Source organism: Phocoena phocoena, chromosome 1, assembly GCF_963924675.1.
Source record: "Phocoena phocoena chromosome 1, mPhoPho1.1, whole genome shotgun sequence".
Classification (NCBI taxonomy): Eukaryota; Metazoa; Chordata; class Mammalia; order Artiodactyla; family Phocoenidae; genus Phocoena; species Phocoena phocoena.
Window position 1 is genome coordinate 45,060,934 of NC_089219.1, and position 27,414 is coordinate 45,088,347.

Here is a 27,414-nt window from a genome sequence, read left to right on the forward strand (position 1 = left end):
CACTTAATGTTTTGTTCCAGAAAAAGAAAGCAAAACTAGTTGAGAAAATACCCATATGCTTATTGTTTACTAGCATGATACAAAATAAATTCATAGATGTTGGTCAATTGTCTTTCGAAAACCAAATGTGAATGTTTAATCTTGTAACTTAAGAACTGAATTTTTCCACATTCCTTTATATAGAGTTAGCATCTGTAAATTGAGACTTTTTTTGGACAATCATGCAAATTTAATTTGTCTCTGAAAACAAAAACACAACCTAACAGATTAACAAAATATGTCCTTCAGACAATATTTTCTGTGAAATTTTCTCCACTGTTACCCTTTTTATCCTTTAGCAAACAGAAACTACTCCAAAAAAGTTTATGTATTTTGAATTTACAGAGAGCTAAACTCTCAGGATGATTAGGAAGGAAGACTAGATCAAGTCAACCTATTTTATCAGTATCTTCTGAGCTGACTCTACTCCTCTCAAAAGTAAACTCTAAAAATTTTCTAGTTACTATTATTAAGCTATATAAGCTACAAACATTTCTACTGCCATAGATGCTTCTGTAAAATTGAATAAAGATTTTATTATGCCACACACAAAAAAAGTAATCGGTACAGAAAAGGCAGTTTTCAGTTATTCTGTTGAGAATTTCTCTCCATGATTTCTCCCATTAAAGTATAGTTTTCAAAGCAACCACCACGACAAAGGAAGCATCTAATTAGTCCATTTTCTTCTGATCCAAGAATGCTGAACATTTACTGTCCCATCTGTAGTTGTATCAGCAGTGTAATGAACACAGTTTATATTACTTAACTATTCTTTGAACTCCAAGAACTGTTGAAGTCTTTTCTGATGTTCTGCAGATGCTTGCACAGCACTAAATGAAACATAAATTCAAAGCATAAGCTTTATTTTACATTAAGCATATTAAGTGAACCACAGAGCACAGAGTCAATATTTTTCAAAACAATTAAAAACGAATAGAAATCTTCACATATTTAGTACTTCTGAAAAAGCTGGATGAAAACCCTCCTTAATCTAATGAGGAGGAGGGCTTGCATTCAGTAACAGCATGCTTCTACCTTCTAAAAGACCAAAGCAAATTAAGACTGACAAGTGAAGGCATCAATTTTAACCTGCTCTGCTGTGGAACCTGCTGTGCAGTTCCAGGCCTTGCAGTAGATTTTCTGGATTTTATTATTTTATTTAAACCAGATTCCAACATTATCTTTGAGTTGTGGAGTATTTGAATTGCCTTTAATATAAAATCCTTTAAACTAAAATGTTTGGTTAAAACACAATAGACTCCACTAATCGTTTTCAAAGGTAATAGCTTGGTGGTTTAGATTTACTTTTCCCTTTGAACGTAAGTTATGTCTTAGAGGGGGAAACTGAGTTCTCTCCCCACCCTTGCCGCCACAAAAATACATTACCTGGACAAAAGCGGGGCAAATATATATATTGAAACTAGTATAAAACTTCCTTTTAAACTTTTGGGCAGAAACTGAATATACTGAAAGATTCTGGTTTTCTAGTTGTTGATAGTAATACACCATTACTGAATGATAAAATTCCAGGTAACTGAAGGTCGCCACTTTTAAAAGTGTCAAGTCTTATTATAATAATTTTGCTACAAATCACGCTAAAGCACCTTATACATTTACATCTCTCTGACTAACTGCACCATCTCAAGTGTATTTTACTGTTCGGACTCCCTCTAGGTGCCAGTGAGGTTGTCATCTCTCACTAAATGGCTCCGAACTTTTTCAAACACCAGGTCTACAGCTTTTCTCATGACTCCCCTCTGCTAGCAGGCACTGTACAATCTCTTACTGTTGTTAGTATTCTTGACTCTAACAGCAGTCTTCCTCTCATATTTTAATATGTTATAGGCTGGAAAACTAGCAAATCAAATTTGCCTAAATTAAGAGTAAATAGGTATTAAATGAATTTCTCCAATGCGTAACTGATCTGTGTTAATTTTCACACCTCAAACGTTTACTTCATTTATACCTGGTTCTCAGAGGTGAAGTTTTGGGGAATGAATAAACCAGGTATGATACAGTAGTAACAGTTATTGTCACAACAATATATAATGTAGTGTGGGCTTTACATATGTAGGATACCATTTAATCTCTCTTAACAGCAAATGAAACAAACTGGAATGGATAACATACCCTTTTCATGGGAGGGTAAACAGTATCAGAATGGTTTCCAGAGGTTTGTAGATAGAATTCTAGGGTCAGAAAGATTTGAGTCTAAATGCTGGTTCTGCAACTTACTAGCTGCATAATCTCAGGCCAGTTACTTAAATCAATAGGTAACTTGCCCACAACTACAGATAGTCAATAATGTAACCAGGCATATATCCAAATGTTTTAATTCCAAATCTAACTTCTACTATACCATTCTGTCCTATATTTGTACAAAATAGTCTCTACTGACCTCATCAATTTTGGTACATGTATAAAATATGGCTCTTCTCAAAGGAAAGAAACTAAGGTAGAGTTTCATTCTCATAATTTTTTTAACAGTCATCTATCTCCCTTTCTTATCTAAGTTTACATCTTAAAGGGAATCTAGTATTGTATAGGGTAAGAAGGTGGAATTTTAAGAGCAAGAAAGACCTGATTTCAGGTTCATGTTCTAACACTGACTAGACTACACTATTAGGCAAGTTCTTAAACCCTCCAAGTCTCAGTTTCCATATCTATACAATACGATAATCTCTACACCCCAAAGGCTCTTGAGAAGAGTAAATGAAAATGCGAGTGTATTGTCTAGAACAGCACTGTGCAACAGAACTTTCTGCAATGATGGAAATGTTTTATACCTAAGCTGTCCAATACGGTATCCACTAGCTATGTGCAGTTATTGAGGACCTGAAATGTGGCCAATATAAGTGACAAACTGGATTTTCAATTTTATTTAACTTTAATTAATTTAAATTTAAATAGCAAGGGGGCTTCCCTGGGGGCGCAGTGGTTGAGAGTCCGCCTGCCGATGCAGGGGACAAGGGTTCATGCCCCGGTCTGGGAAGATCCTACATGCCACGGAGCGGCTGGGCCCGTGAGCCATGGCCGCTGAGCCTGCGCGTCTGGAGCCTGTGCTCCACAACGGGAGAGGCCACAACAGTGAGAGGCCCGCGTACCACACACACACAAAAAATTTAAATAGCAATACATGGCTATCATATTGGAGAGTGCAGATCTAGAAGCACTCAATAAATAGATTTTTTTTTGGTTTGTTTTTAAACAAATGAATAAACCTCTTAAGGAGAGCGGCTTATCTACAACTCTTCTGTATTCCCACATAGAACCAAAGTGTTCCAAAAAAACTTGCTGCTGCTGCTACCTTATGTATGTGTTGACATGTATGTCATATGCTTTATGTATGTGCCTCATGGAAGTAAAAGGAAATACACTACTGCTTCTAAAAGCAAGTGGTCTGAGGAAGTTCTAAACTATTTATTGATTGCATACAGAAAAAAACAGAGCAATCTCTTATATCTTTTGAAGTTTATTTATAATTATGACAGAAATAATTTAGTTAATAAACTAGTATCCCTTACACTGCCTAGGTAGATTATTTCATGAAAAGAAAGCAGTAAACATCAATGAAACTAAATATACACAGGTTTGGCATTTGTGGTTTTCTTTCTGGTTCCGTTTCTGAAGGTGGTATGATCTACCATTGCTTTTCCAGCACGATTCACAAAGCACCAAGGACTCATTTATGGAATACTCTCCTCACCCCAAGTCTTAGTTTGCTGACCAAAGCATATTTAATATGCTTTTCTGGAGAAGAAAATATCATTTTGCCTTTTTTCTCCCTTAAGGATATTTTAGTAATTAAAAAAAAACAATATATAATTACATTTGCTGCTTTTATAACTTTCTATCCTCTTTTTTACCCATTTGAAAGAAGGCCCCAAAGCTTATATGATAGGCCAAATTTTAAAATGTAAATATTAAATCTAAATCCAAGCTGTTAGTTCCCAGTAGGAATCATGAAGGTCCCAAAAGAATACTTTCAACTTATGAGCCTTTATAATTCTCATACCTGTTTCTCAGGTGAACTCCTGAGAGTGAATTATCGTGGAACAAAAACAGGTAAACTTACTTCAGATGTTCACCAAATGTAGTAGTTATTCTATAGATGGCAGTTTTTAGTGATGCTCTAAAGGCAAATCTTAATGTTTTATAAGAAGTGTCCACTAGGCTTCCTGAAATCCGAGGTGGTTTACTGGAAGCATGAGGAAGCTTGAAGTACTTATCAACTGCCTACATCAAGAAAGAAAGAAAACATGTTAGTTCAGACTATCAAGAAAGCCAATTTAGTCCAAAAGATTAAAGAGATTCCATTTCAGATAGATAGATACAGATACACACACACACACACAGACATATAATATTTATTTTGGATCACAGTCAAAACAATTTGAAAAACAGGGAGTAGAGGTTCAGCCACTTCAGCAGTTACCAGGGAAAAGTCCACATCTGTCCTCTAAAAAGCAGTTATACTTCAACAGCCTTGAAAATGCAAAACTGGGAAGTGAAACACAGATATCCTACTCTGCTTATAATGTATGACAGACGGGTAAGAGCATCTTTATTATAAATCTCAGCCCAAAAGAAGACCAAACTTTATACTTTACAAGGGTAAGGTTATTTACTATACTAGTTTATCTTCCTTTTCAATTCTAGCTGATAAAGTACCTATGAGCAAAAATAGGTGGGAAGAGAACTCACCAGTGAAACTGATTTTATTTACACTTGATAGTATGAGATTTAAGTATAACTTTTAAAAGCCAAAGGTAAATATTATAATTTTTAAATGCTATAAACTATATTAAGAGAAGGGAGAAGACTGAGAAGTATAAGCACGTCAATCTACTACAGGAAAGATAATGTCTAAAGTGACAAGAAGTAATAATATAAGTCTATTATTTATAGTTACAGATGTAAGCACCAAAAAAGTACTTAAAACTATAGTTAAAAGGATTTCTGCCATCATGTTTTTAATTTCAAGAGCTCTTACGAGGGGAAAGCAGGGGTGGGGGTGGAGGTGGGATGAATTGGGGGATTGGGACTGACATATATACACTATTATGTATTAAATAGGTAACTAATAAGAATCTGCTGTGCAAAAAATAAATAAAAAAATTTAAAAAGAGCTCTTTATGTCATTTGAGTGATCCTTTTTACTTCAGCATACTATTTTTGTTTCAAGGCTGCAATACCGCTTTTATTTCTGAGGATTTTGGTGATTTTTGTTATGTTTTTGGTTTTTTGTTTGTCTTATAGTTTCTTCCAAGCTACTTTTCTTCTCTTTGCTTCTTCTGGTCTCTATCTTCTGTATTGGATACTTTCTTCAAAATCTAGTGATCCTTGGCTCATGACTGAGAGTGGGACCTCCTAAAGAGCTGACCGAAAGCTCTGAGTACTGGAGATTATTGACCACAGCTTTGAGTACACAACTGGAGATTACTGACAGCTTCACAATAGGTGATCTGCGTGGACTTTTTTGGGGATAAGTGCTCAACTCAGTAACTTTAGATCTTTCTTCTTGGTTTGATCAGAGTTCCCAAAGAAAAGTCTTCCAGTACCCTGTCTGGGGGGCTTGGTCCCCAGTGCTCAGGGAAGCCAGGTGGTGAACAGAGCTATGGAGCACACCTCTACGCTTTTTAGTAGAGTACCCACAACTGTGAACTCTCCCAGTCCAGAGACCCAGTGCTCTACTCTCTCTGAGGATGAACCTCGACTTCTGCTGGAATGAGGGAGAAGCACCACCTAGGAAAATCTAGGGATCTAACTGGTTTTCAAACAGCTCTCACCCAAACCTCCCTGTTCTGGTACCTGTCCTTTCACCCTTGGTTCCAGAGGGTCTTGGTGCTTGCCCCACTACCAACTTCAGATTTGCCTCTGGAATCTGCTAAGTGAGTTATCTCAACCATCTGCTGTCCAGCTTTGAAGACTTTGTTGCTGTTGTCTCCTCTCCTACTTATGGATTTACGTTTGTTTTTTTTTTTTAAAATAAATTTAGTTATTTATTTTTGGCTGCACTGGGTCTTTGTTGCTGTGCGCAGGCTCTCTCCAGTTGTAGCAAGCGGGAGCTACTCTTTGTTGCAACGTGAGGGCTTCTCATTGAGGTGGCTTCTCTTGTTGCGGAGCACGGGCTCTAGGCGTGTGAGCTTCAGTACTTGTGGCACGTGGGCTCAGTAGTTATGGCTTGTGGGTTCTAGAGCACAAGCTCAGTAGCTGCGGTGCATGGGCTGAGTTGCTCCATGGCATGTGGGATCTTCCCAGATCAGGGCTTGAACTCATGTCTCCTGCACTGGCAGGCAGATTCTTAACCACTGTGCCACCAGGGAAGCCCCTGGATTTATGTCTTTTTAAAAGTCCTTTTACTGTAGTTTAGCAGAGTTTAGGGGGAAGGAACAAGACCTGATGCGTGTGTTCAGTCTGCCATGATAACTGCAAGTTTAAACATTTATTCTCTCAACAGTAACTTATAAGAGGGATTCCCAAGACTGGGACAAACTTGAGATAATTTTAGGCAGTATGGGAGATGGTATTCAATGACATATTTAAGCAACATTAAATAACACTGAATCATAATGGAAAAGTTACTTCCTTTTCAATTTTCTTGTAAACCTTCTAATTAACATTCAGTATACCAGCAAAATCATCATCATCATTTACACCTGGATCCAGTGGACCCTTTTTTTTAAAATCTATTTTTATTTATTTATTTTTGGCTGCGTTAAGCCTTTGTTGCTGCACGCGGGCTTTCTCTAGTTGCAGCGAGCGGGGGCTACTTTTTGTTGCGGTGTACGGGCTTCTCATTACTGTGGCTTCTCTTGTCGTGGAGCGTGGGCTCCAGGCACAGGGCTTCAGTAGTTGTAGCAAGTGGGCTCAGTAGTTGTGGCTCGCGGGCTCTAGGGCGCAGGCTCAGTAGTTGTAGCGCATGGGCTTAGTTGCTCCGCGGCATGTGGGATCTTCCCGGAACAGGGCTCAAACCCGTGTCCCCTGCATTGGCAGGCTGATTCTTAACCACTGTGCCACCAGGGAAGCTCCCCTTTTTTCTTTTTCCAGTGGACCTTTTTTATAGTTTAGTTTTTTTACAAAAAATTTACAGAAATAAGAATGACAGGATAATGTAAAATAACTTTATAGACGTTTAAATAAGATTATAAACATATTTTCCAGGTTTTGAAGATATATACGTCTGAAATAGGCAGTCTTTTGAATGCAACTAGCTGCTTATCAGCTATCATGAATAAACCGGGAACATAGCCATCTTGCAATACTCATTTCAAACGGAAGATATATCTCCAACAGGTTCTAGTTTATCATTACTTCTGATTCTTTTTCTTGTATCTGCACATCAAAATACAATATTTTAAAAAACTTTTGACAGCTCATAATATTGTTGAAGACTTCAGCCATTTTCTTTGTACCCTAATTGTGCAAAACATTTTCATTCTTAGGTTTATAAAGATGAACTGAAATGATCAATCAAATATAAAAATATTTTATTGTACATGACGTTTTTCATTTCAGTATCACCTATTTCCTTCCACTTTTTTGTTTATTAATTAATTAACTTATTAATTAATTAATTGATTGATTTCTGGCTGCGTTGGGTCTTCATTGCTGCCCATGGGCTTTCTTTAGCTGCTGCGAGTGGGGGCTACTCTTTGTTGCGGTGCAGCTTCTCATTGCGGTGGCTTCTCTTGTTGTGGAGCATGGGCTCTAGGCACACGGGCTTCAGCAGTTCTGACTCGTGGGTTCTAGAGCGCAGGCTCAGTAGTTACGGCACATGGGCTTAGTTGCTCTGCAGCATGTGGGATCTTCCCAGACCAGCACTCGAACCCGTGTCTCCTGCGTTGGCAAGCAGATTCTTAACCACTGCGCCACCAGGGAAGCCCCCTCCCATCACTTTTGAATACACCTTTGTATACCTTCAGCATGTAACTACTTAAGAACCATGTAAATTTCTAGAGTGCTGTCTCTCCACATTCATCTTCTGATTTATCTAAATAATTATTTAACATATTGGCAATTTTCTTCCTTTAACCATCATTGGTGGTAAATTTTAAAAATCTGAACTAGCAACTGCATTCAATGATAGCTTAAAAAAAAAACTGTAAAGATGTGTGTTCAGACTATATACCTTTTCTTCAAAGATGATACAATACTATATGATTTCATCATTCTTCTGTTTTCTTATTGGTCTTTTTTACCACAATTGGAATAACTGATGAGTAATGATGAAATAATTCCTGGGATGATCAAATAGCAAGTTGTTTCAAGACACTGGAAATGTAAAATCACTAGGATTTCATAATACATCTTGGATTTTAAAAGGGTCCAAAGGATAATTGTAAAAGAGTGAATTCTGTTTGACTGTTTTCTCTTTGTTCTTTGAAAGACCTCTAAGAAAGAATAAAAGTCATAGAATATCAATCCTTACAAATAAGTAGAATAGCTCACAAATAAATACAAAAATTAAATTGGGTCCAGCAGCCCCTAATGGTATAAAAGTTACACTGGGGAAGAAAGTCTTAGTTTGGAGGTAATGTGTCCTTAACACATTTCTAATTCTCTCTAATCTCCTTTTGTAGCAAAGGACAAGAAGGCTTCAGGTTCAGGGATTTGAGGAAACAGTATGTAGCCAGAGCTTAAAATTATTGTCTTTTCTCACTCTAATTGTCTTCTCCTAAATACTGAAATCCAAGAAGCACTGGGACTTCCCTGGTGGTCCAGTGGTTAAGAATCCTCCTTCCATGTGGAACATATATACAATGGAATACGACTCAGCCATAAAAAGGAACGAAACTAGGTCATTTTTAGAGACGTGGATGGACCTAGAAACTGTCATACAGAGTGAAGTAAGTCAGAAAGAGAAAAACAAATATCGCATATTAATGCATATATGTGGAATCTATAAAATGGTACAGGTGAACCAGTTTGCAAGGCAGAAATAGACAGAGATGTAGAGAACAAACGTATGGACACCAAGGGGGGAAAGCAGGGGTTGGGGGGTGGTGTTGGTGGGATGAATTGGGAGATTGGGATTGACATATATACACTAATATGTATAAAATAGATAACTATTTATACATAATAAAAATATGTATATATTATATAATAAAAATAAAATAAAATTCAAAACAAAAAAGGAATCCGCCTTCCAATACAGGGGACACGGATTCAATCCCTGGTTGGGGAACTAAGATTCTACATGCCGCGGGGCGACTAAGCCTGTGTGCCACAACTACTGAGCCCGCGCTCCACAACTAGAGAGAAGCCTGCGCACCACAAAGAAGAGCCCGCATGCTGCAATGAAGACCCGATGCAGCCATAAGTAAGTAAGTAAGTAAGTAAGTAAGTAAATAAATAAATAAAAGGAGGTTAAGAAATGCATGCTCCTGCCAAGCCCTCACAGAGGTAATGTGATATGGCGGGAAGCAAAGGACTTCAGGTCTAAAAGCCTGGTTTTCAAATTTACTCGACCATTTATTGGCATGATCTTGATTATAAGTCATACCGACAGATACAGTCTTTTTGAGAGAGCCTCAGTCATGCAAAGTAAGCCTTATTCTAACTTTATGGGATTGTTACAAAAATTAAAGAAAGAGCATTTCTTTTGGAGTACTACACAGATATTGGGTAAAGTAGCATAGGATTCTAGAGAAACAAAGAATGGACTGTGACTTGTAGAAGAATATTGGTCAAGGGTCTCTGGGCCTTCAAACCCATAGTTCTGGCCCTCAAGAACATTCCTTTCCTTTTCCCCATTCTTCCTTCTAACTTCTGTTATCACTTCCTCAGGGAGGCCTTTAATGACTTCACACTTCCTTTCAATCTATTCACAAGACTAGCTTAGACTCGCCTGTTTTATGTTCTCTGATCATCCTGCATTTTTGTATACTGTGGCACTTATTACAATTGTAGTTACTTATTTGTATGATTTTCTATATTATAGTCTGTAAGCTCCTGGAGGGCAGGTACCATGTATGCCTTTTCTCATTCTATATCATAACACATGGTAAACCATTTGATAATTGACATTTATTGGATGAATGGATATGTGAATAGCATAAAGGTCAACTTCAATATTCCAAGTATATCAAAATTTGACCTTCAGATAAGGCAAAAAATATAATAGACAGAGCTGATATCCCACCATCAAGGTGACAATGACTTTTCAAAGACTTGAAGGCTTTCTGAAAACTTTAAAAAGTACTTTTAAAGATGAAAAAGTTCTGGAGCTAGATGATGGTTGATGGTTAAACAACAATGTGACTGTTCTTAACGACACAGAAATGTACACTAAAAGATAGTTAAGATGGTAAATGTTACGTTATGTGTATTTTAACACAATTTAAGAAAAATTTGTTTTGATTAAAAAACCACTCTAGGGGCTTCCCTGGTGGCGCAGTGGTTGAGAGTCCATCTGCCGCTGCAGGGGACACGGGTTCGTGCCCCAGTCCGGGAAGATCCCACATGTCGCGGAGCGGCTGGGCCCGTGAGCCATGGCTGCTGAGCCTGCGCGTCTGGAGCCTGTGCTCCACAACGGGAGAGGCCCGCGTACCGGAAAAAAAAAAAGTAAGTAAACAGACAATTAAAATGCAGTATAATAAAGTGATGAAATGGGGATTACAGGGCAGAGCCAGAGAAAAGAAAAATGTGTTCTAGGCAAAGAAGGAAAGAAGAAGCATCATATACAGAGTTAGAGTCTGGTTAAGAAAATAAAATATATTTGGGGGGAAAACGGAATAGTCCATCGTGGTTATTAGAGTAGAGGGCTTATAGGAAGAACAGGATAGTGACTAAAGTCAGAATGAAGGATCCCTGTTAATAAGAGGAGCAAAAGGCCATAGTAATAATTCAGGTCAGAAATGCCAAGGGCTGAAGTGAGGCTGAAGCAGGAGGGATGGGCAAGAGAAAGGGTGGGTGGTTGATATGGGATTGATCCCTTAGAGTTTTGCCACATGGGTGCAACTGAAGGACATGGCAACATGGAGTTGAAGAACAGGTAACAAGGACCTAATGAAACTTGGAAGCTTTTGCACAGCAAAGGAAACCATAAACAAGACGAAAAGACAACCCTCAGAATGGGAGAAAATATTTGCAAATGAAGCAACTGACAAAGGATTAATCTCCAAAACATACAAGCAACTCATGCAGCTCAATATCAAAAAACAAACAAACAAAGCCAAAAATGGGCAGAAGACCTAAATAGACGTTCCTCCAAAGAAGATATACAGATTGCTAACAAACACATGAAAGAATGCTTAACATCATTAATCATTAGAGAAATGCAAATCAAAACTACAATGAGGTATCATCTCACCCCGGTCAGAATGGCCATCATAAAAAATCTACAAACAAATGCTGGAGAGGGTGTGTAGAAAAGGGAACCTTCTTGCACTGTTGGTGGGAATGTAAACTGATACAGCCACTATGGAGAACAGTATGGAGGTTCCTTAAAAAACTAAAAATAGAACTACCATACAACCCAGCAATTCCACTACAGGGCATATACCCTGAGAAAACCATAATTCAAAAAGAGTCATGTACCAAAATGTTCACTGCAGCTCTATTTACAATAGCCAGGACATGGAGGCAACCTAAGTGTCCATCAACAGATGAATGGATAAAGAAGATGTGGCATATACATACAATGGAATATTACTCAGCCATATAAAGGAATGAAACTGAGTTATTTGTAGTGAGGTGGATGGACCTAGAGACTGTCATACAGAGTGAAGTAAGTCAGAAGGAGAAAAACAAATACCGTATGCTAACACATATATATGGAATCTAAAAAAAAAGGTCATGAAGAACCTAGGGGCAAGATGGGAATAAAGACGACACAGACCTACTAGAGAATGGATTTGAGGTTATGGGGAGGGGAAGGGTAAGCTGGGACAAAGTGAGAGAGTGGCATGGACATATATACACTACCAAACGTAAAATAGATAGCTAGTGGGAAGCAGCTGCATAGCACAGGGAGGTCAGCTCGGTGCTTTGTGACCCCCTAGAGGGGTGGGATAGGGAGGGTGGGGTGGAGGGAGATGCAAGAGGGAAGAGATATGGGGACATATGTATATGTATAGCTGATTCACTTTGTTATAAAGCAGAAACTGACACACCATTGTAAAGCAATTATACTCTAATAAAGATGTTAAAAAAAAAATTGGTAACAAAATGGTTGAAGTGACAGACTATAAGGTCTAAGCTGGATAGGGAAAGACATATGTGTAGCTAGGAGGGAGCCAAAAAACAAAGGAAGTGAAAATATTGACAAAGACAAAGTGTACAGAAGAAGCAAGGGCATAAGGGGCTGTGCTTGGGGGGCCTCTTACATGGGCCCACAGATCTATGGATAGAATTCAGGGTGCAAGAACTCTGGGATAAAAATTACATGTTTATCTTTACTAAGCTCTAATTAAAAATTAGCATTTCTTTCAATTATGAAACAGTAAATCACAATAGCATTAGCAATTCCTGTGACTTTGCCAACACAGATATCATCAATATCTTCATATCACATTACTATTGCAATTATCTGAAATACCATTCATCATATCACTACTTCAAAGTGATGAGTTAGTAGACTCACTGATAGATCTTGTTATTTAATGCATTAATTAAAAAGCACACATTACTGTATCACAAATTTAATACTTTCAGAATTGTATTCTAATATAATTGATTTCCTTTCTAATCCTAAGGACTTTATTTTATGTATTTAAGAACATTATTCTGAGAAAAAGTCCATGGGCTTCATCAGACTGTTAAAGGGACCTCTGGCACAAAAACATTTAAGGATTCTAACTTAGAGGGTAGAATCCTGGAATTTTAAGCTTTGGAGGTGGAGAATTCAGGGGATGACGAGGCCTGGATGATGGTCAAAGGCTGACACTGATGGGTATGTAAAAGACCGGCGAGGAGGTCAAAGTGTGGGACAAATATCCACGTGGACACTGAATCACTCACTACAGTCAACCTCAGGATACGGGGTGGAAAAGACTGCAAGGCAGTTTGCAAAATCTGATGCCTGCAGAGCATGACCAAAAGGCCGACTGTGATGTGGCCTAGGGGAGAACAGATGCCAGAAGCCTCACACTAGGAAGGGTTTTTATACTCAGAAGCAAAGTATCAAATCACTGGTCCTGTTCTTTGTTCCATTTACCTCTTCTCAACTCTCAAAAACATGCCTCTGCCTCTTTCTACTCTGCCCCTCAACAGTATCCTCCATTCAACTCCTCTGTTTCAAAGTAAATAGGGCCTGACCCTTCGACAAATCTATAATTCTTATCTTCCCAATCAATCAAAGGTAGGAATGACTATAACCAAATAAACAAATTGCTTTCCTTGTCATACCTACCAATAACCAACTATGAAGAATTAGGAATTCTGATGGTGGGGAGGTGAAAAGAAAGTAACTTTGGTGCAGAATACCTTGAGGGCAGTGTGATCCTTGTGAAATCAATTCCGTTTCAACCAGCATTTTTTTTTTAATGAAATAGAATGGAAAGCATTAGAATGCAGAGCACATAATAAAAGGTAAGCACTCTTCTAAGAATCTTTTGTTTCTTGTTACACCCACACACCTCTATATTCTGAGTCTAATGTAAATGTACTAGATCATGGTCTAAAAAGTTTGAAAGCCATGGCTCTAAGGGTAGAGCCATTCTCTCTAAAGAGAATGTTATGTAAGAATAAAAGCCCAGGAGAAGATGATAGACAAGTTCAGAGAGAATACAGGATGTGGATCTGCAGCTTTCCCTGGGGTCTACTACACTGCTAATGCCCTGCAATCAGCTCACATTCAAGTCCCAGCTCTGCCACTAACAAGACTTGTGTGTGAGACCTGAGGTAAGTCACTGCACTACCGAGCCCCTCTCATGTGCAAAACAGGGCCAAAACACCTCCATCTCACTTCACAAGATAGATCTGAGGTTCAAAATAAATAATGATAAGAAATCACTCTGTAGACTATGGAACATTCTACTGTAGTTTTATTTTAAACTACATAGCAAGAGTGATTAAAAAAAAAACTATGCTATGTACCAAAGATATGCCCAAATCATGGTTACCCTATTGTGTGGTTAGACAAGCCAAATATTAGAAGTCGTGGAGAAATAGTAGGAAATTCTGTCTTTAGAGAAAGGCAGCTGGGAAAAGAACCCAAATAATAAAACTAGCCATGTGTATAAACATGTCTCAAATAACATACATGAGAAAGTGGGCACAAAGAGGACTCAAAGTGAAGAAAAAAAAAAATCACTGGTTTTGATGGGTAAGACTTTCTAAGAGGTAAAATGAATTGAGATTTGAAGAAAGGAACAGTAAAGCCTGTCTTCTCTTCATATCTTAAATTGTTTCCCAAGACCCAAAGATGCACCAGTTTATTATCCTTTAAGCCTAGTTCAGTAACACTCCCCCAGAAAACCTATACAACACCCAAGGCCCTACCTCTAAATGCTCCTAGCCCTCGGTGTTTATATTCCTCATCTGACATACAACTAATATTATAAGGCAGTGTAAAACATATCACCCAACATGAAGTTAGGAAAGGCAGCCTAATGGAAAACAAGAAGCATACGTTTTATTTTTCTTCCTTTAAGTCTAGGACTAAAAAGACCTGGTAGTTTAAAACTATGCACCCAGCCTGAAAACAGGAATCTGCTGGCCCCAGCTCTATCTTCTTAAGCCTCTGGCCAATAGGTAACTTCTTATCTGCAGGGTAATTTAACTTCAAGTCACTTTCAGTAGCTACAAATTATGTAAGGATGCAATCTTATAGCACTGAACAGAATTCCAATATCCTAAATAATCTGATTAATATCAGAGGTATATCCTACAGGTTTAGTATACTTTCTTTCTTTGTTACAATTATTACTTATAAATGAATTAAAAGTTTATCTTCCTAGTTTCTCTTAGATTGTAAGTGCCTGAGGGTGAGAATAGTACCATTATTTTGACTTCCAACATATGTTTGTAAGAAACAAACTGAAAAAGCTGGGCAGGGGGAGGGGACAGGACCTCTACTCCACCCAACCCACACATTGCCTACCTCTTGTAGCGTCAACAAAGTATTAAGAATAGCTGGTAGTGTAGTCTGGACAACTCCAAATCTATCTTCTGTAAATGATGCTGCTACTAAGTGAGACAGACCTCAAGTGGAAAAGAAGAAAAAAGTTAAAAGCGAATCAAAATTAGGCAAATCTACTTGCAATACGTCTATTTGGGAAAGGATTAATATTCTGAATGCATAAAAAGACTTCTAAATTAAAAAAGAGGGAGTAATACAATAGAAAAATAGGCAAAAGACTGGAAAAGGCATGGAAAAAGTGCTCAACTGCAATAGTCTTGAATAAGATGACAGTCTCTGCCTTACGTTCTAGTAGGAAAAAGAATTTTTAAAAATAATATTGTGTTTGATAGTGATAAGTGCTAAGAAAACAAAGCCTGATAAGGGTGACAGCTGTGAGGATACTTTTCATAGGGTGGTCAGGAAAGGCCCCTCTGAGGAAGTATCATTTAAGCATTGAGAAGGCAGTATCTGTAAGATGAAAAGAAATAGTTCTTCAGGAACTAGATTTTCATATTTAACCTAAGCTAAATATGCTTAAACATGTTATGTCAACGTAAGTTGACGGTTAAAAAACAATCTATTAATTGCAGTTTTTTTGAAATAGAGAAAGAGAGGCAAGAACCCCAGGCTCAGTTTATCCACTTATACACAAGGAAAATTTCTGCCTAAATTAAAATACACCTAAATATCTAAGAAAAATGATCTATATAAAACAAAGAAATAACAATGTATCTGAATATTCAAAGATTGAGATCGAAGTCCAGAACTGATCTTTCACGGATTATACTTCAATATTTAACTAATAAATAAATCATAGTTGCAGTTCACTGAGATTGCTTACCTTCTAATGCCCAAATATGCATTTGGGCATCTGAAAAAACAGCCTGAATGGAGGCCTCTGGGTGCTACAAATACAATAAAGACATTTAAGTAAGTTCCCCTGAAATGATGATTTCATCTAATCAATTACGTAGACTATAACAATAAATATTTCACAGCTGCCTCTGAAGAATTAAAACCTGAAATTCTTACACAGTATGATTTAACTGCAATAAAGCATTCTGCCACCAACTCATTGTGTGACCCTTGCCAAGTCTCTAAATTTCGATGGGCCTCAGTTTCTCATTTACAATAAGAGTTGAATAAATATATTCAACTCAACCCACCTCAGGGGATTAGCATAGAGATCACTTAAGAGAAGTATTAAGAATGCTCTTTTTTTTTTAAACAAAAGAATTGCCTAAATACATATTACCTATCTTAAATCATCTGCCCTCAATCCCACTGCAAAGAAAAACCACCCAACCTTCTTTAATACAGCAAGGTATTGTGGTGTGGAGCAATAATTGGCCCGTGTAAATGGTGGATTTCATAATACACCCAATGAAGCCTACTAAGTACAACAGCATGTTACACGTCCCAACATTAAGTAGCAGTGTCTACAACTCCTTATCATACAATAGATCCACTTGCAAAATTAGAATCAAAAGCGCCGTTCACTTCCAAGGAAAAAGGAGATCTTATCTTGTTCAGCCTCTGCTCTGCCACTTACTGGCTATGTGCCCTTAGGCTAGCTACTTGACCCCTCTGAGCCTCAGGTTTCCTTATCTGTAAAATGAGGACAAAAAGACAACTCACAGGAATGCTGTTAGATTAAATGAGGGAACTTAAGTGAAAAGAGCATGGCATACAGAAGACAAAAGGGTAAATTTTCTTCCCATCCTTCTGAAACAAAGCTCTGAAGTAAAACTTCAGACAATTCCTCTTCCTCTTGGTGGAAGACGAGACACCTTCCTCAGGGGTCTGATAGTTTAACCAGGGCTCTAATGGATAGCCTTATTGCTAGTTGGGTGGATCCTCCCTGCCACCACAGTGAAAAAACAGTTTCAAGAACTTGAAAGGATTCTTTGCTATGTGTTATCTATATTCTATCAGAGTTACTGAGTTCTCTCTCCCCACCAGAGTGTGACTCCCAAAGAATAAAAATGAGGAATGTACGCCAATGCAGAGTTTCACTTGAAGGCATCGACTGAGTGCACTATTAGTTAATACTACAATATCTGGAGAAAGAGAGAAGCTAGATTAAAATAATTAAAACAAAAATTCTTTCCCCTACAAATGGGCAAGGTGTTCCTCATCAAAGGATTAACTGACACACAACAGCTGTAGCAGTGAAAACAGGAATGAATTTTTAGCTTCTACCATTGAGATTTACTCCCCTACAGCAGCTGGGGCAGCTGACAGACAAGTTGGAAAGTCATTTAGTTTGTGGTCTGAATTACAACTTTTATCCAACCCAAGTTTAACATCTGCAATCTAACCCAGTCATCTCTCTTCTGAACACCAAATTGGCCATAAAGATGTTAGCAGGACAATGAGCCATGAAGCATCACCATGGATTCACTCATTTTGCAGCAAGGGGCTACATATCAGCACAAAGCTGCCTGCAGCCAAGAAACTGAGAAGGCCAAAGAGAGCCAAGCCTCAGGAAGCCACTAAGGTGAGATGTGTGTCTAGGGCAGCTACTGTTAAAAGGGAGGTTTAGTGAAGCATGATGCAAAGCTGTTTGGCTTGCTAGGATCAAGCTAAATATTTAGAAGTCAAATCCTATCTGCTACTTCATTCTTATTTTGTTTCCTCTCCCCCCATTCCCAATGCTATAACTACATATTCTTACCTTACTGAAAAAATACATTATCAGCACCCGTTTTGATAAGAAATTCTTAATCTGAGTTGGAAAAAGGGAAGAATTAACACATGCACATTTTGCAATTCTACTCAAATATAATATTACACATTTCCAGGTTCTTCCTGACACTAACTTAAATGAAACACTTCACATCTTACAAAGGAAGAACAGTATTTAAGGTAAACTACGTAAATAAATACCTGTGTACTATAAACTGGATAACCAAGATAGGCCATCTAACCTAAATTGCATTCCCATGTACACATGTCTAGCCCTCAAACTTAAGCCCTGTCATAATAAAAAAGGAACTCTAAGTGGTTCTGGTGATATTTTCTAAGACCATATTCTTTCTCAATTCTCTACAACTGTCTTACCCGTTACCTCTTAATACCAAAAAAGAACATGTTTCCCCTACCAAAAAAAAAAAAAGATCTTAAGACATGAAGTGGTTTTCTACTAGTTGATATTTACAGGGAAAACAATTTTCTTAATATTAAGCTAAAAGCTACATACCCCAACTGACTTGAAAGTAAATTCATGACATAGCAGTACTTATGGCATATAGAACCATATGGGATCCTGAAGTTTTGTAAAATGCCTTCAGTTCTGCCCTCTCTATTAATTGATCATTCTATCAATGAACATGATATTATTTCTCCCATCCTAAAAAATAAAACCCTTCTTTGACCCCTCAACTCCTCCCAGCTACTACTCCATTTCTCTGTTCCCCTTATAGCAAAACTCCTCGAAAGATCTAGCTTTTCTTGTGGTTTCCAATTCCTCTCCCAGTCTCTCCTGAACCCACGCCAACCAGGTGTTCATCCCCTCTACTCCACCCAGTAGCTCTTGTCAAGTACTCAATGACCTCCACATTTCTAGCGCAACAGTTCATTCTTAGTTTGAGTCTCATGCTACCTATCAGCATCATCTCTGACACTCACTTCTGTCTGAAACACTTCTTGGTTCTTTCTCACCTCAACGGTGCTCCTTTGCTATTCCTTCTCATCTCCCAGACCTTGTCATTAGAGGGTCCCAGTTCTTGCATCTCTCTTCTTCTATATCTATATTCCCCAAGAATTTTCACAGAGTCTCATGGCTTTTATATTCTGATGACTTCCAAAATTTCATTTCTAACCTGGACTTTCCCCTAGACTCCAGATGTATGTCTAATATCTTATTCAGTATTTTCACTTGGTTGTCTAGTACGTATCTCAAAATTGACATGTCTAAAATCAAACTCATGATTTCCCTACCTTACCTCTATCAAATCTCTTCTTCCAGAATCATCAGTAAACTGCAACTACATTATTTCAGATCCTCAGGCCAAAAACTTTAGAATCAACACTGACTCTTTCACAACCAAACCATAAGCATGTCCTATTACATCTACCTTCAAAATATATCCAGACCTTGATCACATTTTAGTCTCCACCACAACCACTCTGGTCACAGATACCATCATCTCCCCCTAGATTACTTTAACAGCTTTACTACTGTCCCTCTGCTTCCACTCCTGCCCTCTGAGGATCTAGTCTCAACATAGCAGCGCTTTTCAAAATGTAAAGTTACATCATGTCATTCTCGTGGGTAAAACCATGCAGTGGCTATCCATCACATTCAGAGAAAATGTCAGTCTTTACAACGGCTAATGGGCCTGACGAGCTCTGGGTGCCTGCTACCTGTCTTACCTCACCACCCACCTACCACTCTCCCCTCACTCTGCTCTGGACACACTAGTGTCCACAACGTTCCTCACACAAGCCAATCCTACTCCCACCTGAGGGCCTTTGCATTTTGCTGTTCCCTGCCCTCCCTTCAGGCCTCTGATCAAGAGTCACCCTATCAATGAAATGTCCCCTGATCACGCCATATAAAATAGTACTCTCTTCCCCTAGGTACTGGTCTCCTTTACCTGCTCTATTTTTCTACATAGCACGTAAGACATCAAATTTCTTCCCTTTTAAGACATATATTTTTCATATTTTGCACATGACATATCAGGATGCATCTTATAGTCAATAGCATGTCACGGTTTAACTGGCAACTTTTTTTTCTTAGTGGTACGTAAAATAAGTCTTACAATTAATAGTACGGTTGACCCTTGGAAAAACTCGGTTGTTAGGGACACTGACCCTCTTGCAGTTGAAAATCCACCTATAACTCACAGTCCGTCCTCTGTATCCACAGTTCCACATCAGTGGATTCAACCAACTGCAATCGAGTAGTATTGTAGGATTTACTACTGAAAAAAAATCCACATATAAGTGGACACACAGTTCAAACCCGAGTTATTCAAGCATAAACTGTATTTTTTATATTCAAAGAAATATAATACACTTGCTTGCTCACCTCTTTCCCCTCACTAGAATGTAAACATATGGTCAGGGACTTTTGTTTGCTGTTTTCCCGATACCTAAAACCACACCCTATATAGATGAAGAGCTCAATAAATATCTCTTAAATGAAAGAATTCACAGATCAAAGGCACTGTATTAGGTTAAGCCAAATGAAATTGCAATTTCTGTAACTCAAAACCAGTCAAATACTGGCAATTTTATATGGGTCAACTTAATACATTAAGCATCCCCAAAGTCCCATTTATTCCTAATGGCTTACTTAAGTGAGATCCTTGATTCTCTCAATGTTACATGTAACTATAAATCCCATACCCGTATCATCCTACCTGTTCACGTTTATTCTGAATCCATGAATAAATCACATTGGGCTGTCTCACTGTCTTACCCTCAGCACTAACAGAGGTAGATGGAGAAGGATTAGAATATTCAGTCATTTGCTGACCTACAGAAAAAAAACCCAAGAAGGTGAAAACTTAGCCTGATTCTCTGCAACTATGACATTTCAAATTTTAGAAAATAAATAGTCCTCACCAGAAGCCGAAGTCCATAATCTTGGCCCTCTTCTTGTAAGCTGAGGACTTTGAGGTGACGCATAGCACGTGTTTACATCAAAAATCCCAGCCATCCGATTCACTACACTAGAGCCAAATGGGGTCGCCAAGGGACTTGCAACATCAGGTGTAGACAATTTTGAGGAGAACAACGATGTCTTAATTAATGATGGCACTGAAGGCCGAGGCATCTGGCTAGATTTGGGGGTTTGAAAAGTAGTTTCTTCTGTAAAAGAACAGATCCAGTGCTGAAGAGGCAACCTGATCAAAGCAGGCCACTGTGGAGGTTCTCAAATTTTACACATCTCAATTCTTTGTTTAACTCATTTAACCAAGGCTCAGTAGATTGTTTCCATTTAGGTTTACATTCTCAACATCCATGTTACTACTGCAACTTGGTGACCACTCAAGGAGCTTTATACATCTTTTTCTGTCAGGGTGGTACAGCCCCCGTTTTTTTTCTCTAAACAGGTATCTTCATCTTCAAGGTCAATTTTTCTAACTCTAAGCTGCTTTGAGTGAACCTATCAACTTATACTTTTTTTTCAAATGGCAACAACCTTATTGCATTAGAATATGCCCAGGGTTACTGCATGATCTTACTGTAACTATTACTTGGCTGAATCAAATCTACAGTGTGAAAATGTACAGAGAGAGTGCTAACCTTATCCCATTTTCCCCAGAGTTCTTTCAAGTTAACAGAAGTCACACCAGAGACTAATTTGCCTACAAATCTGATCTGTAAACAGCTTCTTCAAAATTTATCTCATAACTGTACCAATTTATAGAGTCTCTTGTACAAAAATAGAAGAACATCTTTCTGCCACTCCAGTACAAGGCACATAGACAAATAAATTATACTAGTATTCTATCTTTTTAATAAAACTGGCATAAGACATCAAACATTTAAAGTACCAAATTTTCATGACATGACTCTGTAAGGGTTAATGGCAATAACAAATATTTGGAGAATCAATTTACAAATTAAGATTGGGGTTTTTAAGTTTTGCAGTTATTCCTCAAAATTAGAGGCAAATTTTGACTGAGTAATGGGATATGACAACAATTTAAAATAATGAATAATCCATATTTGGTCTGGCCCAGGATCTCTCCCAACTCAGAATTACAATGATCTTTCTAACATGCTAATTTGATGTAACTATAGCTACTCAAAATTCTCTAACAGTGCCACATCCAAAGAATAAAATTTAAACTCCTCCTTTCATTATCAAACATCATCCTACCCATTCAGACTCCTTTTTGACAGACTTCCTTTTAGCAGTTACATTTGTGTGCCTCCCACGAAAAGGTCAGTTCCAAGAATGTTTTTTCATCTTCAACTCTTTGGCTTCTAGCACAGTGCTTGGTACATGGTAGGCATTCAATAAATGCTTGCTGAATAAATAAATGCTAATCTGAATGCTAAGAACATCTGAAACACTCTAGAATCTTCTAAAATCTGACATTCATGAACTTATCTAAATCACTTTTCTTTTGTAATCTCTGTTTTTGGTCTATGACCCCAGCAGAGTAATGAAGTCAAAGACAGAGATGTGTTTGCTTTGGCCCATATAGTGATTTTTTTAAAATATCAAGATTAGGTGCCAATGTTTAAAAGTGGTAGATTTTCCCTAAAACTTCTTCAGGCTTCTCTTTAAAAGAAAAAAAAAAGCCCAGAAGTTCAGATACTGGGTCCAAATTTCCATATGGGAACAATGGACTGAAGCTAACCCGCCGCTTCCCATTTCAGATGAAGACTGTGCTCTCAAGTTTACCACAGTCCTCACCCAGCCAGTTCTGCCCATTCTCATTAAATGCCTGGCTCCAAAAGGCACTGGAACATTAAGGCTTTTTATCAGTCTTACATTCCTAGGTATTGTCTACTCAAGGTGTTTTGTGAAATAGCATAGGTTCCTCCACCTGTACTTTTTCCTCTCAGCTTTCTTCTTTCAAACATTATATCAAGCTATCTTTTTTTTTTTTTTTTTTTTTTGCGGTACGCAGGCCTCTCTCACTGTTGTGGCCTCTCCCGTTGCGGAGCACAGGCTCAGCGGCCATGGCTCACGGGCCCAGCCGCTCCGTGGCATGTGGGATCTTCCCGGACTGGGGCACGAACCCGTGTCCCCTGCATCGGCAAGCGGAATCTCAACCACTGCGCCACCAGGGAAGCCCTATATCAAGCTATCTTAAAACAATGAATATGATGCCCCCATCCCCAAATCACCGAGTCATTGCAGTTGCTCCTCTCTGGGCACTGCCCAGGAACTTTTTATCTCTGCGATACTGCAATCACAGCAGCATCCAGTATTACCTGTAAAGATTCACCTGGCTCTCTACTAGAGTAAGCTGAAGTCCTCTATTTGATGATTAACATTTTGTTAGCCTTTTTAACACCACCACCACCACACTGGACTTAATTTTTTCAATCTACAATAGTACCCAGGCCTTTTTCTTGATTCAGTACAATATCCCATATATTGGATCAATTTTCCCTAAAAATATATACTTCACACTTATATACATATCCTTACATTAACTACGGTTACCTTCCTTAGGAAATAAAATGTAAGTGCTTTCCCCTCTCTTAGTAGTATTAGGAATTACCTGGAGAATTCAATTTCTTAGGTTCCACTGGGTAGGATGAAGACATCACTCTCCCATTTGTAGCAGCAGCTTCTTGATAGAGTACAAGTTTCTGAGTCATATCATTTAAAAGATTCAAACACTCTCTTGAAATGGCTGTCCAACTGTGGGGATGTCCACCTAGGAGGTCCAAATACCAGCTTTTAAAATGTGGATAATCTTATGGTCTCCTCTCAAAATGAGGAGAAAAATCAGCAAGAAATGCTATATTACACTTTGCATCAGGGCCCACTTTTCTCAGTCAAGCTACCATTTATACTCATGCCATCTAATACACAGCAGGAGTTCAATAAATATTTGGATGAAATAATTTTCCTAAAAGTCTACAAGCAAAAATTTGCTATTTTACCATTAAAAAAAACCATTCTCAAATTGGTTGCTAAAATAAAGCCAAACACTGTTCCACAGTTTGAGCGAAAAAGACCCAGGTTACTTCACTAGCAGTACTGAACAGACTGAAGACTTTAAGACAATGAACATGTCTAATGAGAGGCACCCCATGGCCCCCAGTGACCTCTAAATTGCTGTGGCTCACCCACTGTGCTTCCTTACATTTTCATTTGCAAAAGAGCCCTTATTTGCTATTACATCTATAGAAGTGACACACTATTTGACAGTGATCATACTTTATACTGAGTGTTTATGTATCTGCTATCTTATTATTTAACTACTGTGATCCACACTCTTAAAAATTCCCTTAATTCTCATTATCTTTTGATTTTCTAAAACCTTTATCTCCAATAGCTGTCATGCAAAAATCGACTGTGCGTTGAGAATAGCAGAGGAGTCCACTGAAAACTGGTTTCTCCATCCTGGGCATTAAACAATCATTCTCTCTTCACTTAGGTCCCTCCTTAAATCTTTCTTCCCATTTACAACTTAAGAGGAATAACACTTAACCTGAAAACAAACAAAATACTCCATCAATAGGCCCCAGGACAATTTTTTTCCTAAATTTTTTTTTTTAATTTCTTTCTTTATTTTTGGCTGCGTTGGGTCTTTGTTGCTGCACATGGGCTTTCTCTAGTTGCGGTGAGCGGGGGCTACTCTTCGTTGAGGTGCGTGCGCTTCTCATTGCAGTGGCTTCTCTTGCTGCAGAGCACGGGCTCTAGGTGCGCAGCTTGAGTAGTTGTGGCTCACGGGTTCTGGAGTGCCAGCTCAGTAGTTGTGGTGCACGGGCTTAGCTGTCCATGGCATGTGGGATCTTCCTGGACCAGGGCTCGAACCTGTGTCCCCTGCATTGGCAGGCAGGTTCTTAACCACTGAGCCACCAGGAAAGCCCCCCAGGACGTTTTTTACCGCTGTATCGCAGGACCAGTAAGGAACTATGTAATGGTCCAGTTACATTTTTTTTTCTTCCAGTTTTCAGATATAATTGACATACAGCACTGTATTAGGCTTAAGGTATACAGCATGATGATTTGACTTACATGCATCATGGAATGGTTACCACACTCAGTTTAGTGAACATCCATCAACTCTTAGAGATACAAAATTAAAGAAATAGAAAAAAAAATTTTCCCTGTGATGAGAACCCTTAGGATTTACTCTCTTAACAATTTTCATATATAACATACAGCAGTGTTAATTATATTATCATGTTGTACATTACATCCTTAGTACTTACTTATCTTATAACTGGGAGTTTGTACCTTTTGACTGCCCTCATCTAGTTCCTCTGCCCCCACCCCTTGCCTCTGGTAACCACAAATCTCATCTCTATTTCTATGACCAGTTACATTTTAACAATATGTTCTCTGGCAGAGAACATGCCACCCTGGTACGGTTTACTTGAATATCTTGTGAAAACATTTAGTGTATAGAGAATTCTTAAGTAAACCTCAGTCTGCTAGAAAAGTATTGCTACAGTTAATTTTCCACAGCATCAGCACTGGATTTTTCATACTACCAAAAGGAGAGTGGCTCCAATCATCTATATTTTCATATAACTGGATTTTATTTCCACGTAACATGTAACTATAGGTTTATTTTATAATGTGGGGATTGGCGAGTTTGGCAAAATAATGAAGAGCTTATTTCAGAGATGTAAAGCTACCCAGGTTCTGTCCCCACTGGTGCTGGGCTGGAAGGCTTTCCCTCTAGGAACAAGGCAGAGCACTACTGGCCCAGCTGCAGTCTGGAGGAGCTCGGCAAGTAACAATGAAGAAGTGTTTCAGAGTTGCCAAGAGTGTCCTTGGGCCTATCACCATCAAGTCTATTGATAGTTTCTTTTCACTTCTTTTTTTAAAAAGGAAGGCAAAGTTGCATGGCAGGAAGGGGGAGCTCTGCACTTAAGAGTCAAATGACAGAATTTCTTATTCCAACACTGACATTAACTTTATTAAGCCATTTTAATCTCTCTGAGACTTAGGTCCTCCATAAGGATTAAACCATCTGATTTTTAAGACCCCTTATAGCATTAAAACTTCTGGGATTCTTAAACTGTACTTTTCTGCTCTAAAACTGTCAGCCTACCTCATAATTTCTTCAGGTGAAGGGAATGAGAGGACAGAAGGAAATAATATAAAAATTTAAAAATACTTTTCCTAGAAATATAATTTCTAACCACAGCAATGCAAACAGTTGTATAATGTTTAAATCAATACTTCATTTAATGGAAGTATTATTAAATATGTGTGATATTTAATGATGTGTGATATTTTAATAAATATATTGAGCTCACCAAAAACTTTAAGTGGAACACTTTCTGCACACACATACTCAGTTCCTATTAGGTCTACTATTTTTAGCAATACCTGGCTGGCTAAGGCTAAAAACTTCTTGTCTTCGTGAAGGAGAATATTGAGAAAGCAACATCAGGTCCTGCAAGGCCAAATACTGAAAGGGAAAAAAATACACACTATTTAATTTTTTTAACCTCTATATAAAATCTTATTTATGAATGGGGCTCAATACTACATATCTAAGGGGAAATCAGTTGAAATTTTTCATGAAGGAAATACTTTTCAGAACCATAACCTTCCTTTCTAGACTTCCAGAACCTTCTTGCCTCTACCCTCTGTAGGCTACCCTAGTCATTGTGGGCTCCAGCTACCTAGGAACTACGGAACTCTCTGTGTTCCTTCCCACCTTATAGTGGGAAACTTAAAACACCACTTCCCCCTGGAACTTCCCTGGCCTCCCCGGCAAAAACATATACTCACACAGCTCTCAACCATGGTACTTACCATAATTTATTGTAACTGCCTGCTTACTTGTCTCACCGGGTTCCACCCACTAAACTGTGAGGCAGGGACAATGTCTTGCTCGCTGCCACGTCCAAAAGCAGTGCCCAGGCACACAGTAGAGACACAACATATGCTGTACTTTTTTACTCAAAATCTTCATTTTGTTCCCTGGCAAACCACTTCACTCATCATTCAAGACACCATCCCTTCTGCGAAGGTTTCCTGCTTTGGTCCCAAGCAGAGTAAGTGGTTCCCACTGCACTTACCACAGTAAATTTTCATTATTTTGTGTATCTGCCTTTTCCATTAGGCTGTGCTTTGTCTTATTCATCATTACACCCTAAGCAACTAGCAGTGACTAACATCTGCCCAGTAAATAAAGATCTTTTAAATAACCAAATGAGTAACTGATATTTTTGTTTATCTAATAAATTAGTAATAATTGATATTTAAAGGTAATCAGAACCGTAGTGGGTCATTTTCTTATTAGTTTACAACTTTTCTAGAGTGTAATCCAAACTCTAGGTTCTATTTTAATTCTTTTTTTAAGTACTATGACCTCTTAACAAGATCATATATATTGTAGTTCTACTTTTAAAATTTCAAAATGAAACTTAAAACAACTTATTCTCACTTAGGTGGATTTATAAACGTACTGCAACTTCTTTAGACTCTTTTGATTAAAATTTGTTTTAGATTATCATTATTCAAATTTTAAGAGAGTTCATTGAATATGTACACACTATCAAGTACTTCCTTTGATCATAACAGCCAACAATTCTATATGAGTGAAAATATACCTTAGACCAATGATTAAAAAAAAATCAGTGTTTTGTTTTGCTACCATGAAGAATTTGTGAAAAGCTAATGTATATGG

At 38.1% G+C, this 27,414-nt stretch overlaps 1 protein-coding gene across 2 annotated transcripts in view; it reads right to left on the bottom strand.

Annotated features, from left to right (window-relative positions):
- Nucleotides 1-805: 805 nt before the first annotated feature.
- NDC1 (NDC1 transmembrane nucleoporin) overlaps nt 806-27,414 on the bottom strand; it is a 43,858-nt gene continuing 17,249 nt past the window's right edge. For both annotated transcript variants that reach the window (XM_065881669.1, XM_065881660.1), the window contains exons 10-18: nt 26,106-26,187; nt 23,311-23,469; nt 20,687-20,932; nt 20,482-20,597; nt 17,787-17,837; nt 15,951-16,014; nt 15,089-15,189; nt 4,115-4,275; nt 806-869 (exon numbers count right to left, since the gene is read on the bottom strand). In XM_065881669.1, the coding sequence (XP_065737741.1) occupies nt 806-869; nt 4,115-4,275; nt 15,089-15,189; nt 15,951-16,014; nt 17,787-17,837; nt 20,482-20,597; nt 20,687-20,932; nt 23,311-23,469; nt 26,106-26,187 (1,044 nt within the window). The remainder of the gene's footprint in view (nt 870-4,114; nt 4,276-15,088; nt 15,190-15,950; nt 16,015-17,786; nt 17,838-20,481; nt 20,598-20,686; nt 20,933-23,310; nt 23,470-26,105; nt 26,188-27,414) is intronic.